The sequence below is a fragment of the Bactrocera tryoni genome, chromosome 1 (assembly GCF_016617805.1).
Source record: "Bactrocera tryoni isolate S06 chromosome 1, CSIRO_BtryS06_freeze2, whole genome shotgun sequence".
Taxonomy (NCBI): Eukaryota; Metazoa; Arthropoda; class Insecta; order Diptera; family Tephritidae; genus Bactrocera; species Bactrocera tryoni.
In genome coordinates, this window is record NC_052499.1 from 12526668 (window position 1) to 12545442 (window position 18775).

At 30.3% G+C, this 18775-nt stretch overlaps 2 protein-coding genes across 6 annotated transcripts; both read left to right on the forward strand.

Annotated features, from left to right (window-relative positions):
• Positions 1-41: 41 nt before the first annotated feature.
• On the forward strand, positions 42-9546 carry LOC120766191 (protein kinase C). 5 transcript variants are annotated; one of them, XM_040091550.1, is made up of 15 exons: positions 42-189; positions 1310-2046; positions 2118-2316; positions 2630-2823; positions 2886-2943; positions 3003-3115; positions 3263-3336; positions 4016-4047; positions 6390-6460; positions 6540-6827; positions 6898-7311; positions 7949-8176; positions 8286-8538; positions 8595-8734; positions 8812-9546. In XM_040091550.1, exons 3-15 carry the CDS (start codon positions 2163-2165, stop codon positions 8971-8973), a joined length of 2181 nt encoding a protein of 726 aa, XP_039947484.1. In that variant the 5' UTR covers positions 42-189; positions 1310-2046; positions 2118-2162; the 3' UTR covers positions 8974-9546. The 5 variants fall into 5 exon arrangements, with proteins under 5 accessions (XP_039947484.1, XP_039947482.1, XP_039947483.1 ...); XM_040091548.1 differs by having other exon boundaries at positions 1310-2316; XM_040091549.1 differs by lacking the exon at positions 42-189 and adding an exon at positions 217-234 and having other exon boundaries at positions 1310-2316.
• Positions 9547-17106: 7560 nt separating this feature from the next.
• On the forward strand, positions 17107-18624 carry LOC120778012 (ras-related GTP-binding protein A). The gene is made up of 5 exons (XM_040109682.1): positions 17107-17191; positions 17256-17404; positions 17476-17693; positions 17749-17915; positions 17983-18624. The coding sequence occupies exons 2-5, from the start codon at positions 17293-17295 to the stop codon at positions 18413-18415; spliced, it is 930 nt and encodes a 309-aa protein (XP_039965616.1). The 5' UTR covers positions 17107-17191; positions 17256-17292; the 3' UTR covers positions 18416-18624.
• Positions 18625-18775: the final 151 nt, after the last annotated feature.

The following is an 18775-nucleotide window of genomic DNA, read 5'->3' on the forward strand; positions in this document are numbered from 1 at the left end:
AAGCTCCAATTCAATGGAAATATCAATTCCATTCATTGTGCTTTACTACACATTCGTTGAAAATCCAAAATCCATAGATGTGAAGAAAATTTGTGTATTTCATATTCAAAATTAAGTTTGTAGAGTGTCATAGAAACTAATATATACAAAAATAAGCACAAGTCCCTCATTAAGTGAAATACCAATGAGGTAATAAACTTTTGAATGAATTGTGCTGATAGTTGTGTTGAAAATGTGAAAATTTTTAGACAAATTTTATCAAGATATTTGCCATTTTCTGCTTCTTTCTGTACCCATTTTCCTCATATCGTGTATACCCCTCTCTTTGTGCAAATAATAAGAAGAAAAAGTTCTCCGTTGGAAAAGTCTTCCATTGCGAATTATAAAATTTGCGCTGGAATTTGTATTTGTGTGAAAAGGCAGCAGAAGTGAGCTAAATAAGAGATGTTGAGAAAATAAGAGTAAGATGAGATGATAATATAATTTCATACTACCAAAACTTGAAATTTACTTAAAATTTAAAAAACACTCACAAAAAATATATTTAATGTGAAAAAATGTTTAATGTGTGTATAGGAAAATATTTAAATATTATTAGTGGAAGAAAAATAGATGAAACCGTGAAGTTGAAAAATTAAATTATTTAAACTAGTATAGTACCATTTATTACTGTGGGATTTGTTTCAAATGTGCAAACTATCAATATGATAATAAATATTGAGTAAGGGAATGTGTGAGTAAATCACTACGCGCGTAAATAGGATGGGGAATTGGAAGTACGAGTATAATTCCTTCCGTTCTTTTTTCACTATGCTACCTATTGCTTTCTAATATACCAACAATAGAAACACCAAAGAAGAAGAACGTCAAAACTTTTAGAAGGCAGCTAATAAAGCAGAAAGAAAACTTACTACATGAATATCTAGTTCTCAGTCAATCAAGTTATCAAGAGCAAAAATAAGGCCAACAAACAAGACACCAAAGTATATGATAAAATGTAGAGACTGAGAAATACTAAGTATAGCAAATCTGGCTACAAAAGATCGAAGGAACACATGTACACACATATCTATAAACAATATACATTGGAATTTAGTTCTTTAGCAAATAGGTCCCAGACTCAAGAAAGAATTACAATTAACAATATTAAAATCAAAAATGCAATAACAAAAACACAGTAGCGAAAAATCCATTAAACGGAAGTTAATTTTTTTATTAAAAAAAGTCACTTCAGATTTATGCACAGAGAGAGGAATATGCTAAAACCCAACAGTTCACTAATTAATATGTATGTACATATGTCTTTTAGCAAATTCGAACTACAGCAACAATAATTGTGTATCAAAACACCATGATTTAATTCATTCATAACTACATAACAGAAAAAAAAATTATTAAAATATTTATACGAGAAGTGTTGCGAAAGGCGAACTTGAATTGACATTAAATGGGCGAAGTGCGCAACAATAGCACAAACGAACTGAAGCAACAACGACGACAGTATCATCAGCTGCAGAGGCATAAACATAAATGTGTAATTAGTTGAATTACACACACACGCACACAATAGAAAAATAAAATAATTTTTAAAAATTTAATGTTTTTGGAAGTTAACAGGACTACTATTTAAAGTGAATAAGCAAAAAGTGCATAATAAAGTAAAAGCGAAACATTTACCGCAACAAAAAAGTAGTTAAAAGCATTCATTTCAGGAAAATAGTATAATTTAGTAAATTTTGCAGACCGAAAAACGTTGAATAAACATTGTTGATCGTGTACCCAAAGGCGCACGCGCCCACTAATTTACACGTTAACAGCTAAATATTATTGCAAGTGTGCGTGTGTGTGTTTATATAGAAAGCTGTTCGAGCACACATTGGATTTCCGTCTCAGCTATAGTCATCTGTACAATCGCATAATCAGTTGCAAGAGTGACCAATTTCAAAATCCATACTACGTATTAATTTATGACGAAATATGCGTTATATTTAAAAAAAAATTTAACCAAATCATTTTGGAAGTGAACAAACGCGTCTTCTAGTCAAAGTGAGCAGAGTCCCAAAATTTTCGTTTCGACATCAACACCGTTCCCTCACTAACGCATAAATCTTCTACAGTCCATTTATCCTTACTGAAGCATTTGAATTAATATTACACACGCGATGTTTACTGGAAAATTACAACTAAAAGTGTGTGAGGCGATCGGTTTGCGACCAACCGACTTTCAAAAGCGCCACAATTTGACATTTGGAAAATTAGCAGATGATCAACCAATCGATCCTTATATTTCCATTGATGTTGATGATAATCATTTTGGTAAGAGTAATATAGTAATTTAGTTTCTACAAGCATTTGTTGTGGATTTTTTATTTAAGTTACATATTTAACCCGCAATATTTATTATATTTTTTTCTGCATTAAGTTTTAGTGCTCTGAAAAAGAAATTATTATCTCTTAGTCATTATATAATATATAATCGTAATATAAATCGCAATTGAAATAAAAAAAAAAAAACAGAACGAAAAAGTAGTAGTTAAAAACAATGAAAGAAGTATTTTTTTTTTTTAATAAATTGTTTGATTTTAACCTACAATTAAAACATCAATTTTATATTTTGAATTTTTGTTAGATCGCTCGACAACGCGGCCGAAAACATTTGATCCGATATGGAATGAACAATTCATACACGATGTGACTAATGCAAAGAACATTAACTTGACGGTATTTCACGATGCAGCACTTCCACCTGATGACTTTGTTGCCAATTGCCAAATACCTTTCGAAGATATTATGCAAAATGAAGCAGGTGTGCTTGATCTATGGGTAAGCATTATTATGCGTGCAACTATCTTTTCTTATTTAGTTTAACTATATTTACATTACAGGTGAACTTAGAGCCACAGGGTAAACTACATATTATAATCGAATTGAAGGACCGAGTTGGTATGTATTTTGCCAATTTATTTAATTAATTATTACTATTTTAATAGATATAATAATAGATTCGAATAAAGATGTGGCTGAAGTGGTTCAGGCGGTCACCCAAAACAAGGAATTCAAAGAACGCGCTGGATTCAATCGTCGACGCGGTGCAATGAGGCGACGTGTTCATCAGGTTAGAAGCAATAGAACAAGATAGAAGTGTTATTAGTTTTATTTTTTATAGTTGTTGTAAAGAAAGATTCACTAATTACGAAGTTGAAAATTTAATTGTTCAGCTAAAATAAATTAAATTATTTGTATATATACATATATTTATTAGGTAAATGGACATAAATTTATGGCAACTTTTCTGCGACAGCCGACTTTTTGTTCACATTGCCGCGAATTTATTTGGTAAGTGTATATGCTTAGCTTGATAAAAATAAAATCGAAATATTCAAAATCACACAATCATCCTGCTACAACTCTCATACCTTTTTATTTGTATATTCATACCAGTGAATAACTATATTGCTCTTACTTTTCACATTTTGGTTATTGAAGTATCATTGATAATTTAATTTGATCACTTTACCTTTAATATTTTTTATTATCCTCTTTTCACAACTATTTAGTATGTTAGAATGTATTTTGGGTAAAATTAGGAAATACTTTGAATAATTACATTTATATTTTAGTTGGTATTCTTATATTAAATGTTTTATGTTTTATTTGTTTGGTGAGAACATTTATATATGCATTTGGGTGTACTTTGGAGCAGATATACAAATTTATGAGTTTCGCTTCTAGTGACATATAATAGTTCATTCTCTGCTTTTTCATTTTTTCATCCGGTTGCAGAGTAATAATTTGTACCTTATTTTTAATGACGGGAAATATGAACTGCTTAATTGATATACATATATATTTTTTCAGTATTTACTTTCACTTCTGATTTAATACTGCGGGTTTTGCGTTTATGGCTCATTTTATCTATTTGATCAGTTTTTTTTTTTTTATTTTTGTACATCATCTCTTAATATTAATCTATATTCACATATATACAAGCTACGGAAATTTTTTGCCTTTGCAGGGGAATTGGTAAACAAGGCTATCAATGTCAAGGTATGTGTTCACATGCAGCAACAACAACAACTACATACCCGGTATTCGTACTCGTAATTGCATTTGTACTCGTTTTCCAAACTTTAAACAAAAATAACCAAAAGGAATCATTCGTTGAGTCTCGAAAAAATTCTCACATAGAACTTACATCTTACATCGTCACACACAAATATGAACATACATACAAGCAATAAATACTTAAATTCACTTATAAACACGTATTTACAAAAAAAATAGATAAATAAAAGTTGCCTTGCATTTCTAGTTGATAACTAATTATGTACGTATGTATGTGTTTGCTACATTCAAGCATAACAATCAGCTATTACACAAACATCTCATGCCCATATTCCTACATAAATACTACATATCCTTTACATGCATAATATTTTAGGCCACTCTACTCAAATTGAATGTTGATGGTGTTGATTTTCATTGTTCGCTGCTCAAGCTAGCTATATAAAAATCCGTTGCTTTCTACTTATTATTATTTGTATATATGTACATACATACGCACATAAATTGTAAATTTCACCTGTTATTGCTTTTGCATTTTTGCAACTCTTACTATTTTCCTGTTGACACTTTTGTTTTTTGATCCACCTGCTGAGTGACCTGCACTGTTGTCTAGGCATATTGTTGTTGTTGCTATAGTCGGTGTAGTTTTGCATTCAATCAATTTAATCATTAACCAACAGTCAATCAAACAACCAAACGTGCCAATCAACTAAGAAAACAAATGATAAACCACCATTTATTTATTAGATCCCAATGGCTTCATCTACCCCTGTCTCTATGTATATTTATTTTCATTTATTACATATATTTTAGTTGCACTTTCATTGATGTTTCTTATAAACGTTTCTATTATTATGTAAATGCATATTGCTTTGTTTTATAAAATTAATTTATTCTACAAACATAATAAAATTGCTTTAATGTCGTGTCCTATTCATATAATCACATTTTTTTATATATATAGTATGTACACACATTTTTATTTCTAATTAAATACAGACATAAAATCATATAGCTTAATTTGTGCTTGTTTATTGATAACTTGATAAGAAAATAACGTCTTAAACAATGTCATTTACTGTAAAATTTATTGAAATTGAAATTTTATACAATTAAATTATTGTGTTGTTATAGGAAAATATGTACAATAGTAAAAAAATGTTATGCGCCTGCAGGTATGCTCTATTTTGTTCATTGCAAAAGAGTCATGTCTCAGAGCCGATATTACTGTTATATGAAACGTTATGCAGTTAAATGTTTTATAAGGCATTGCTACATAACATAACGTTCTAAGCTATCCAAGGGAGACTCCTTTTAGGATCGACCTCTGTACCTAACCTCAACTGTACCTCAGAAAAGTTTTGGAAAGCTGTATACATTTTTGCCTGTTAGAATTGAGTTGGAAAGCAGGAATGGCATTATTTTTAATGCATCGTGTTTTTTAAGCAAGCAGACTCCTGAGTGTAATGCACTTTTATCACTGACAACAGTAGTTCATAGTGCGTTGCTTTTCAAGTCCTTTTTGATACAATTAATAAAATGTATATACTTACATATAGATGTTATAGAACCGAATTGTTTACACATCATTTTGCAAAGTTAAGTGTTTGCATTTTATAGTTTTAAATTTTCGCTCGTTTTTACTAACAAAATACATACATATACTTATGTGCAGTAATAATGCAGCTCACACATTTTTGCATATATGTAAGTGGTAAATTTTGTGTTTTAAATGTATAATGGTTGTTTTACCATATATAACGGTTGTAATTTATCAAGCCACAAATGGAAAATAAACTTAGCACAAAACAAATTAACAATATTACTTGAAAATTGTTTTTATCTACTACATCAGCACACATATTAAAATAAAAGTGTTAAAAGAACCCAACTAGGCTGTAAATTGGAAATCACAATATTAATAAAAACTAAGCATAAAAAATATATATTTTAATGAAATTATTAATTGAATTTTTGCTAAAAAAAACAAAAACTTTCACATTTTGTAATTACTATCAAAAATAATACTAATATTTCATAATAATAAATTGAAGGCATTCCAAATTTATGTTTACCTATGGAGGCTTTGTTAAATGCCTTTCAAAAAGAGAATAAAGCAGCCTTTTTGCGTGTTTTTGTAATCGAATCGATTAATTACTATAAATAGCAAAATGTGTGTAATATGTACAAAAAGTGTCCGATAACAACTACTCATAAATGTACAATATAGTTTTGTCATCATATCTCCTCCAATTTAACCTATACATTAAGCATTTTCTTTAAAGTTATTACTATATATATTTTTATTGCATTCACCATTTTAGTGTGCACCTGTGTTGTACATAAGAGATGCCATAGCTCCGTGGTCACCAAATGTCCAGGCATGCGCGAAGAGGTAATTAATAAAATTCCATCCGATTTTCTAAATACACAGCAATCTTATCACTAACGCATTTTCTTGATGACTTCTACAGCAAAACACCATGGAAATGGCACCAGCTGGTCAACGTTTCAATGTGAATGTGCCGCATCGCTTTTTAATGCATAATTATAAACGTTTTACTTTTTGCGATCACTGCGGTTCACTCTTGTATGGTCTGATTAAGCAGGGTCTACAGTGTACCCAATGTAATATGAATGTGCATAAGCGCTGCCAAAAGAATGTGGCCAATACCTGTGGCATAAATACAAAAGAAATGGCCGAAATACTCAGTTCGTTGGGCATTTCGCCGGATAAGCAGGGGCAACCACGCCGTTCCAAGGTCTGTGATGCATTCTAGTTGCACACAAATATTTATAAATAATACTTTTGTTTTTTTTTTTTTTTTGCAGTATTTAAATCAACCAGGCGGTGATGATAATTATAGTTTGAGCGATCGTAGCGATCAGGGTACGGAAAGCAGCACTTCCACACGAAGTTCGATGATATCGGAACGTTCGGTTTCAAGCGCTTCGACTGCCATGACCGGACTCAGCGCCATTACAGGGCAATATTTTGATTCTCGTCCAGGAAAGACTTCATTGTCGGATTTTAATTTCATCAAGGTATTGGGTAAAGGCTCATTCGGCAAAGTAATGCTGGCCGAAAAAAAGGACACCGAAGAGATTTATGCGATTAAGGTGTTGAAAAAAGATGCCATTATACAAGACGACGATGTTGATTGCACAATGACGGAGAAACGTATACTGGCATTGGCCGCCAATCATCCATTTTTGACAGCATTACACTCCTGTTTTCAGACTAAGGTGCGTACCTGAAAATCCCCGGGCTTTTAATAAGTATTTGCTAACTACAAAAAAATTGTAAATATTAGGCAAAAAATAATGTGACTATGTTCGAAAGGATAATTTATCTGTAAGAGAACGAAATGAATATATACACAAAACAAAAATCGTTTTACGTATAAAGAAACAGTTTCCAAAGATATTTATATTATAATAAGGGCTGCAAAGCACTACAAATTCAATGGTTCGAACCACACAGAAAATACTCTTACCAGTTCGAGAACTGATTTATGAGTATCTCTGAACCACGGCCATCGATTTTGTTCACGGTTCGGTTTAAAATCTGTAAAAAGAGGTGGTTCAGTTTAATTTAATCAATATATTAAATAGAACCCATCTCTTTGGATAATTTTAAAAATTTACTATAATACGTACTTCACAAGGTTAAGGTATTCTATCTGCATATTTCCTGCATATATATTTTCATGTTTTTTTTTTTATTATAATATCAAAAGCAGCCGTTCCAATGAGCTTTTCAGAAGGGAGGCTGCGAATAAAAGGCGGCTTTAATAATTGCACTAGCATTTTTTCTGTTGTCCTTTGAAAGTTTAGTCTTATTATATATTTATACACATTCGATATTTTATTGCGTTTTCAGGATCGTCTATTCTTCGTTATGGAGTATGTGAATGGTGGTGATTTGATGTTTCAAATACAGAAGGCACGCCGCTTCGAGGCCGCTCGTGCTGCTTTCTATGCCGCTGAAGTAACATTGGCTCTCCAATTTTTACACTCCCATGGTGTTATTTATCGCGATTTAAAACTGGATAATATCCTTTTAGATCAGGAGGGGCACTGCAAACTGGCCGATTTCGGCATGTGCAAGGTAATTCGCTTGAATTCCAGTTTCACTAACGTCCGATATTCATTTGAATTATATAATTATTGTAATAATTGTTGCAAACAATTAATTTTATATAACCTTTCATATGTAGGAGGGTATTATGAATGGTGTTTTAACAACCACATTTTGTGGCACTCCCGATTATATCGCGCCTGAGATACTAAAAGAGCAAGAATATGGAGCGTCCGTCGATTGGTGGGCGCTCGGTGTGCTCATGTACGAAATGATGGCCGGTCAACCACCGTTCGAGGCTGACAACGAGGATGAATTATTCGATTCAATTATGCACGACGACGTATTGTATCCGGTTTGGTTGTCTAGAGAAGCTGTATCCATTTTAAAAGGTATTAATTGAGCAAAATAGCTGGATTATGTTTTTTTTTATAAATTTTTTTCCAAGGATTTCTAACGAAAAACCCCGAAACCCGTCTGGGGTGCTCTGGCGATGAGAACGAGATACGTAGACATCCATTTTTTGGTAAATTAGATTGGGATGAACTAGAAAAGCGTAATATTAAACCACCTTTTAGACCAAAAATGGTATACAACAATTGAAAAATGTTCTAAAATTTTTTTTATAATTGCAATTTGTTTTTGTTTATATCTCACTAAAATAGAAAAATCCTCGGGATGCCACCAATTTCGACACAGAGTTCACGAAAGAGGAACCAGTACTCACACCGGTTCCCAACGATGTTATACGCTGCATTAACCAAGATGAATTTGCTGGATTCTCATTTGTCAATCCGAAATTTGGACCAGAGCGTAAAGTATTTTAAGTCGGTTTTTTAATGGGCACGCGCCCGAAGGGTTAAACTTTTATGGGAAAAAGCTAAGAAACAATGCAAAACTCTTGCAAATTCAAGAAAGCGACGAAAACTACTACTACTATTGTGTTTGTTCTTTTTTTATAATGTGTACGTATACACTCGAACATACACACATGTACACAGAATGTCACACACAGGGCCGCCAGTTGGAACAAATTTATTTATTTTTTTACTTTAATTATTTTTAATTTATGACGACATGGATTGCATGAGAAAAATGTATATGTGTGAATACCTGTGTGCTATATTGTTTATGCTGTTAATTAATGTGCAGCTACGATTTTTAAAATTGAAATTCGCGAAAAGTGAAGTAAAATGAAAAACAAATATGCTTATATTGTTAACGCAACAAACTCTACTCGTAGTATTCGTTAGGCAAATAATTAAATCTAATAACCAATAACCTTAGGACATTTGGTTGAAAATAACAAAAACAATACAATAACGAGCAGGAAACAGTGGTATGTAGAAAATATGAAAACAAATAACCAGGAAATAACTGATAACAAACAAAAAAAAATATTAACAATTTGCTAACTTGTGTTTAGACATCATTGAATATAAAGCGTGATACTAACATTGTATTATTTTTAAAATTACTGGCCATCAAAGGATTGTAAATAAAAATACTTCCTTTTTAAGAATAAAGTCACAGCTTAAGCATTAGCAAAAAGAAGCACTTTTCGTTTAGCCAACTGAAACCACTTAAGCTTCCACCAAAGATTTTAAAAATTGTTGCGGTTTTTCATGCTCATTGGCTAATGGATACATACTAGCATTACTGCTAATGTGTAGATTGTGTATTATTTAAATATTGCTTAAATTAAAGGAAGCAAAAAAGAGATCACATTTTCCAATCGAATTACTAACGTCAAATATTTTTTATTTCCATAAATTTAATCTACAAAATTTTGTGTAACCTGTTATGCTCTTGAAACATTTTGTAGAGAGTATTAATAAAAATGTTATGCTTTGAATTTATATATTTTTTTGTTTCAACAAAAGGAGAGGTCTATTTTTCCAATGTTCATAAACGATTTTCGATGACGAATAATTTTAAAATTATTAATGAAAACGCGTTCTAATTCCATAAATTTTTTTGTTTTTTATAAAACGTCTTCATTTCAATTGAATTGAATTGGCCAACGGTGGTTGAAATAAAAATTAAATAGATAATCATATATTTTTTCAGATAAATATAAAAATTCGCAATTAGCCACATGTTTTTAGTGCAAGTTTGTTTTTATACATCCATACATTCATATCTGTATATATATATGTATATTTTGTACTTAAATGTATATATGTATGTATATGTATGAATGCATGTATAACGACGTATTGAGAATTCGCTAACAAATAATGAGCATAAGCTGCTTGCCTTGCATTATAATATTGGTTACGTTCATGCTTATGTGTTGATAAACATTCAACGAAATGCATTTTAGTTAATGTAATTATTTTGTTTTACTTATTATTGTTAATTGATGTTGTTTTCAATTCTATAAAACATCGAATGTTAAGTATCATTCATCAATCTAGTCAAAATGAGTTTAAAAACGTACGCACATAGTAACACACAAAAACATGCATAAATGAGTAGATAATAATTGTTATGTAAATGCATTTGAAAAACCTACATATTAGTTGAACAATTTAATTTATAATTTTAGTTCTTAAAATTGCAAAGATGAATTTAGTTTAGCTTATTATTATTATTTTTTTTTTTTATTATAAGTATTTCCATTGCTTTAAAAGCCATATGAACCAGTAGAATTTTTTTCATTAGTATTCTCAATTTATTACAACAACTTGTATTGCAAGAATATAGTGTACAACTGCAAACGTGACGAACGAAATTTGGTGAAATAAACTGCTTATCTCGAACATTTACTACTCTTTCTTATCGTAACATTGTAAATCTCAAAACGCGTGTCAAAATTCAACAAAATAATTATTTGTTGCCCCATAAGTTTACGCATAAATAAACGAAGAGTGTTGCAAACAGTCGAATTTATATGTATTTTATGCTTTTATTTCGTGCCATGGCGAAACACTCTCCGTCAATCAGTTTAAAAGCCTGCAAGTACTAAATTTGTTCAACTTTGAAATCAAAGATATGCAATTTTGTCAAATATTGTGTGAAAAATGTTTATTTGAGAATTGTTAGGGACGGCTTCTGCCTCGTTTATTATTTAAAAGCATTATTTAATCCGCAGCGTTTTTTGCGTTTATTTGTTGTTTTTACCTACAATTTGCTTTTTAATTAAAAGTAAGTAATTACTTTACAGTGGAATAGTTGGCAGCGCAATGTATTTTTTCAACTACATATATTTTAATGTAAATACGCACAAATATAAAATGAGTTGAATTTAAAAAAAAAGTATTAAAATGATATTATCAATTGTTTGTTATCTTTTGGTGTATTTATAAAATACGGGCTAACAGTTTTTACCTAGTTTATTTTGTATATTCTAAGTACAATAAATAAAATTAAATATAAACTTTCAATTTTCCTCGCTTGCAAAGTCATTTATAACTTTTTGTTGTAAAATGTAATCAAAATTATTTTAAAATTTGGTATGTATTGTAAAAATTACATTTGTATATTGTCCTTTAATTGGAGACAGCGAAACGAAATAGTATCACGGATAGCAAATTGTAATGCCAATAATAACAATGCTATTAATAGTTTAAATAAAGTTTGTGAACTGCAAATAACTCAATAAGTTTGCATGAAAAAAATAGTAAAAATAATATTAAAAGGTAAAAAGATAAAGATAAAAAACAAATAATGCAAAAAATATATTTAATTTTATATACGAAGCATTGTGTATTATACAAAATTCTCAAGAAAACGGTTCCAGCAAAACAAATATCATTATATAATATAACATAATGAAAGTGTTTTAAAAGCTATAGCTATGTTATTGAACATAATAAAAATGTATGCATAGACAACCACACTTATGCGTGTATATGTATATACATGCATATATCCATGTGCAAATATTTTAGCTGAGACAGAAAACAACCATTTAGAACCATTGTGTATGTTGCGTCAGCACCTACATTACACATTTATATGCCTATATAGAATAAAAACCAAACCGCAACAAAAAACTATTAAATGTTATGCAAAGAAACACTATTGGGCAGTTGAATTGAAACGCAACAAACCAAAAATTATAATGTATGTTATCTAATCAAAAACCTGTTTAACTAAAAACCGCCGTTTAGCGGTTATGAATTTTAGGTTTTAAAGAAAAAGTAAAACAAAATAAGTTAATGCTAATCAATAATATGATAATAAAATAACAAAAACCGACATAAACACAGCTAACAAGCGTGTGCGACGTATGGAAAACTGTATCTTCAAACGTCAAAAATGCATCAAAACAGAATATGTATAATTTAAAACCAAAGACTCAAAATAAATACAACAACTACTTGCATACACATTTAATTATATAATTTTATGTACAACATAGCAACATTATTGATAACATATAAATAAATAAAGAAAAATAGATTTACAAAAAATAAGTACTAAAAACAGAACAAAACCATTACTTCGCACATAAGCGGGTGGCGCAAATGTATTTCTACATTATATATATATGTATATAATTTATATATATGTATGTACTTATATATTTGCACTGATTCAGGTATGATACAGCATCTTAGGCATTGCAACGCTCTGCAAAGAATTTGCAATGGTTCAGGGATAATGCTATGGCATGATAGCATAAAAATTGTATATGTATATATATTTTTATTTTTATTTCATTACTCCAAATTTAGTTTCAATGCATAAAACCATAATCAGTTTAATAGATTTGGCATTTTAACGAACGCAGTGTATGTTATGTATATTGTGAGCGCAGTTCATTAATATTTCTATCAGTTGTTTTCGTGTACTTGGTGAGGGAGTTATACAGGTTATGACTATGTAGAGATATCACAAAAGATTGAAAGCTTTCTAAGCGCTTGTAAAATTCAAAAATAAAAACGGCATCATAATGAAGTGTTAGCAAAAAATAATAGTAATTAATGAGCCTAGCAGCATAGTAAGCCATTCTGAAAAGCGGAAATAAATACTAAAAATGCTCGAAATGATAAAAAAACAAAGTTAGCAACATTTGTGTGCTAAAACTTAACACACGCACATACACAAGTAATTCATATGTTATATGTATATGCTAAAAGAACCAACCAAATATATGTAATAAGAAAAAATTAAGTTAAACGGTAATTGCGTAGATTGAACATATAGCCACGCTGAAAAGCAAAACAACAAAACAAAAATCTTAACAACCGATACTAGTAAATATAACATATACATACATACAAATATATGTGGTTTGAGGCAGTGAAAATTTGTAAAAATTCAATAAAAATGTAATGCATATGAAACTCAATTGAAAAATGTTAAATAATTAGATTATTAGGTAGATAAAATGTGTTGATCGAAACAATATAAATAATTAACAATGAAAGTGAGAAAATCGTAAACAATTGTCATTGCCGCTTTCTATGTTTGACAATTATCTAAAAAAAATCGAGAAAAACCTGAAGCTTGAAAAACTTCTGCGCGCCGAAATGTATGCAAACATGATATTTTTTATGTATGTTTTCTATTGATTGCCTTTGAGTAATAAAATTCTATATTTTCAGAATTTAACACATTTCTAAATATGCTACATATGTACATATATAAGTCAGATGATTTGAAACTTGTTGCTCCGTTTTTTGCGAAACACTTTTGTTAATCACATTCAATGAAAAAACAAAAAAAACAGTAAATTTATTTACTTCGAAATAGTTTTAGTTTGTTTTGGCAACACACAAACAATTTTAGCGAAAAGTTTTACAAACTCCGCCCTATTTCTATACGATAACATATCGCGTCAATATTATTAAATACATACATAAATAAATTTATACAAAGGTACCTTACATTAGCGATAGGGAAATATTAAACTGCGTTTTTTCGATACTCTGGGTTTGCTTTAAATAACAATAAAAGTAACGGTGGAAATCAAAGAAAATTAATATCGCTTCTTGAAAAAAATTACAATGTTGTGTATTAGTTTCAAAAGCGGGTTCTTTATCGTTTCTGTGATAAAGGAGAATAAACAACTTTTGAATTGCCCCAAAGATAAAGTTTGACTAAGCGATAATTTTTCATTGCGGCAAATGGAGCAGATTTTTTTAATAAATCAAAAAACAATTTTCCCTTTTATTTTTTATAAACAAACTCCACGGACACTGTCAAACCAAAGTTGACGTTTTAAAATCCACCTTCCAGCAAATAACACATTTTTTAAATTTATTGCATTTTTTTACTTTTATGTTTTGTACATCATTCCAATTTGATTCTTCAATTAGAGTGACGACATCATTTTGAACAAACCTCAAAAACGACATTATCGGTTGCTGTTTGTGTATTGTGCTAAATCTGGACATCAAACATTTTCCGTAAAATAACATAATTTCTATTTAGTGTTTTAAAAGATTGTTTGGATTTTTAACACAACAGTGCGCATTTGTGAGAAACTACATATACTAAAAAACATTTTGTACACACATACCTAAAAATTTTAACACATTTATTTTTGTACGCTCAGCTATGAAACTCTAAAACAAAATTGAGGGAATCAAGCAAGTTTAGTTAATTATTAGTTTTTCAAAAAAAAAAAATCGCTTATTACTCAAAAATTAACAATTGATTCAGAGAAAAGTTGGAAATTTACTGACGAAACAGAATAAATGATAAAAAAGGAAAAAATGTAAAACTTTCAAAAAATAATTAAAATAATTAAAAAAAAAACTAAAAAAATCTTGCTGTTATATACTTAATTTCTATTATTTATTTGCATACATTTTAATATCTAGCTAAGAAGTCTGAGTGCAGACGTGAAAACTTTTGTTGGTCGTCATCGGCAACTTCTCTTTTGTCTTGCTCATTGTATTCATATGAGCAACTTATTGTAAATATTAATTCCGCACCGAGCACATGGTTGTGAACCATGGAAAAAATTTCAAAATGAAAATGAATGCCGAATTGCGTAACAGCGAACTGTTACGAATAAGTACACAAAACGTGCCGCCCGAGCCCGAGTAACTCGGTGTCATTCGTCTCTTCTCGTTGCCCCTCCAAAGCCCCTCCTACAAACTACGAGTTTCGGCAACAGAAGTCTCCTCGTATGAACCAGTTCTAACATAATACATACATATTTACTTAACTATAAGCGCTATCATGTGCAAATAATTGCGAAAGTCACTTACTTTTCTATCACCAAAGCAGCATCAAAAATTTTTCATGTACCTTTGCCAACTGAAACAAAGAAACAATTAAGAAATATATAGAAAACTCGTACTATCCACTACTAAGAGTAAATACAATGCAACAAAGTAAAACAAAATTAAAAAAATAATAAGTGCAATATAGAAAAAAAATTATAAATAAAGAACAAATAACATAGCAAAGTAACTTAGCCAACTGAGAAAATATATAATAAATATAAAACGTAATAATATAAACAGATACATACAAACATATATTTGAAGCAACCAGCTACACCGATACATTAAACGCGTATTCAATACGATCGAAAACAAAAATAACAAATTGAAAAACTAACTAGAACATAATAAACAACTAGGCAAATAAAATTTACGTAATTAAAAAAACATTGATTTAAAGCAAAGTAAACAGTATTCTATCAAAATGGGGCAATGCAAAGTAATACGCTTAATTATTTTCACAAATATCGTAACAGTTACACCATAACCATAAATTATTTTAAATATTCTTAATAATATTTTTTTGTTAAACTCAAAGTAAGTGCTTAATTAAACTACAATACGTCCACTTTTACGAAATTTACCCAGTCCTTCCAACATTCTTCCGCTTTTGTGAATTATTGAGTTATTATTAATTTTTTGTTTTGCTTTGACGCGACGTATTCGTTCATACATACAAAAATGTATTTTAACACAATGGTTTTTTTTATATCATAGCTAATTTGCATTGCCCAAAAAAGCTTGAATATAGAAATACTTATTGAAAGCATACTTACATATTTATAAAACATATAGTAAAATTATTGTATGTGAAGTATGACAAGCAAAATATAAATATAATTATAAAGTTAATGTTAAATTAAAATAGTCGAAAGTCAACAGTTGGTACATATGTAAAAAACATTAATGCAAAAAACCATATGCAGAGAGACACGTAAGACAAACATAATAATTAACAGAAACTGAATTATAACATGAATATGAAAATGACTACAAATAAAATATATAAAAATAAAAATACATGCATACGTATGTACTTGTGTATTCTTGTGATGAAAGGGAGAGAAGAAGTTAAAATCATCAAAATAAGAGGCGTTTTAAAAGACCACCAACTTTTTTGTCAATTAAAATCTCATTTCTAACTCTGTGCCTATTGGGGTAAAAATGTTAAATAACTCGCTTTCTTCCAGCGGTTTTAATGCACCAAACACCTTAAAAACGTAAAGACCTTTTGTTGACGAAATTGTTAAAAAGTCAAAATTTTACAACTCGTAAACTGCGTTATGCCGTTATTTAAACCGGAACAGTGCTGCACAATTTTAGCATTCTTTGCCGTAATCATTTAGAAAAAAAAATAAGTTGCCTATTTATAGGCGCGTTTTTTTCATATTCATATAGAATTTCGTATTAAACATTTATTTCAGGAATTAAAAATAGAAATTGATAGATTGATTCGATGTTCCATACTACTATTCTCTACGAATATTGATCCTGAAAGCCAACTATTTATTAAATCACATATGAATTGCCCGACAGCGCTACCAGAGATTTCTGTTAAAATTTATATTGGTTTTACGAATGGACAAAACTAGCCGAAACCCTTATATGTAAGGACAGCATAATCCTTTTTCAGTCATGTGGTTATTTAGTTACAACCTGTTTCCATGAAAACTATTTCAATGTGTTATACTTTCGGGTAGCCTTCACTTTCTGCAAAGAATATTTACGTTCCAAACTTCAAAAATATAACGTCTGAAATAAATTCCAATCAGCTGTTTAGGTGTGCAGCTGTCAAAACAAGTACCAAACATTTATCAGACCATTATCAGTGTAATTGGGCAATTTTGACAATTTGGTAAGTTTATTTATGGTATTAGTAACTATATTTGCAAAATAAGTTGTTTTTGTCTTCACCAAAGGTATATTCGTTCATAAAAGCTAAAAAAATAATTCAAAATGAAGAAAAAGGTACTGCTTATGGGCAAAAGCGGCTCAGGCAAAACCAGTATGCGTTCCATTATATTTGCAAACTACATAGCTCGAGACACGACGCGTTTGGGTGCGACCAGTAAGTAAAATGAACAGATGCCAGTAACAATTTGCAACTAATAAAAAGATGTTACAATATTCTACTTAAAGTTGACGTTGAGCACTCCCATGTACGGTTTCTGGGAAATCTCGTACTTAATTTATGGGATTGTGGCGGTCAGGAGGGCTTCATGCAGCAATACTTCGCATCACAGAGAGATAACATTTTCCGAAATGTTGAAGTTCTCATATATGTATTTGATGTAGAGAGTCGTAACTTGGAACTAGATGTGCACTACTATCAATCATGTTTGGAAGCATTGTTACAGGTAGGCAGCTTGGATTTTGAAATAATCTCATTCGAAAAATATTGTTTTATTGAAGAATTCGCCGGAAGCAAAAATATTTTGTTTGATACATAAAATGGATTTAGTCGCTGAAGAACAACGAGAATCTTTGTTCAAAGAGCGCGAAGAGGATCTCATTAAGCTATCCAAACCGGGAAATGTTACCTGTTTCCGTACCAGTATTTGGGATGAAACATTATACAGGTAATATTAAACAGTAATTCAGTTTAAACTCAAATAACTTTAATATATATGGCATATTTATACATAGAGCTTGGTCCAGTATCGTCACCATGCTTATACCCAATGTGGCCGTATTGGAGAACTCTTTAACGCATTTCGCAAATGTTATTGAGGCCGACGAAGTGTTACTTTTCGAAAAGGCCACTTTTCTGGTTATTTCACATTGTCAGAGCAAAAAGAACCGCGATTCCCATCGTTTTGAGAAAGTCTCCAATATAATAAAACAATTTAAACTAAGCTGTTCGAAATTGGGCGCCAAGTTTCAATCGATGGAGGTACGTAATAGCGCCTTTGCAGCTTTCATAGATACCTTTACCAGCAATACATACGTAATGGTTGTCATGTCTGATCCAACAATACCTTCTGAAGCGACTTTAGTTAACATACGTAATGCGCGCAAATCTTTTGAAGAATTAGAGAATCCAAATAGCAACGCAATGAATCATCATCAGTATCACTGATATAGGATGTAAGTGCACTGCACTGTTAACGAGAGGATTTGAAATTGGGGCAAACAAGTGTGCAAATATGTACATTTTTTGTGATTTTCCTTCATGGTAGAGAAAAGAAGTTTTGAAATTTAGATTTGTAAACATTTATAATAAAGCTTGATTCGTATTGGAGCTTAAATTAAGTGTATAGAATTGGATAGAATTGTACATAAAATAAATATGCGAAAGTTATTGAAGAATAGTAAAACGTTTTGCTTTGAAGATAAATTATGCATAAGGTAAAATGTTTATACAATAAATAGTAACTACATAAAATATTTTCTTACATTGAAAACACAATTTAAGCTCCAAGACTGAAGAAGGTGTATA

Excerpts from the sequence above, each read along its gene's own strand:
- LOC120766191 (XM_040091548.1), top strand. The coding sequence starts at position 2,163 with ATGTTTACTGGAAAATTACAACTAAAAGTGTGTGAGGCGATCGGTTTG. Across the intron at positions 6,828-6,897 it reads GGCAACCACGCCGTTCCAAG|TATTTAAATCAACCAGGCGG; the intron begins GTCTGTGATGCA and ends TTTTTTTTGCAG. Across the intron at positions 7,312-7,948 it reads ACTCCTGTTTTCAGACTAAG|GATCGTCTATTCTTCGTTAT; the intron begins GTGCGTACCTGA and ends TTGCGTTTTCAG.
- LOC120778012 (XM_040109682.1), top strand. The coding sequence starts at position 17,293 with ATGAAGAAAAAGGTACTGCTTATGGGCAAAAGCGGCTCAGGCAAAACC. Across the intron at positions 17,405-17,475 it reads GACGCGTTTGGGTGCGACCA|TTGACGTTGAGCACTCCCAT; the intron begins GTAAGTAAAATG and ends TTCTACTTAAAG. Across the intron at positions 17,916-17,982 it reads TGGGATGAAACATTATACAG|AGCTTGGTCCAGTATCGTCA; the intron begins GTAATATTAAAC and ends ATTTATACATAG.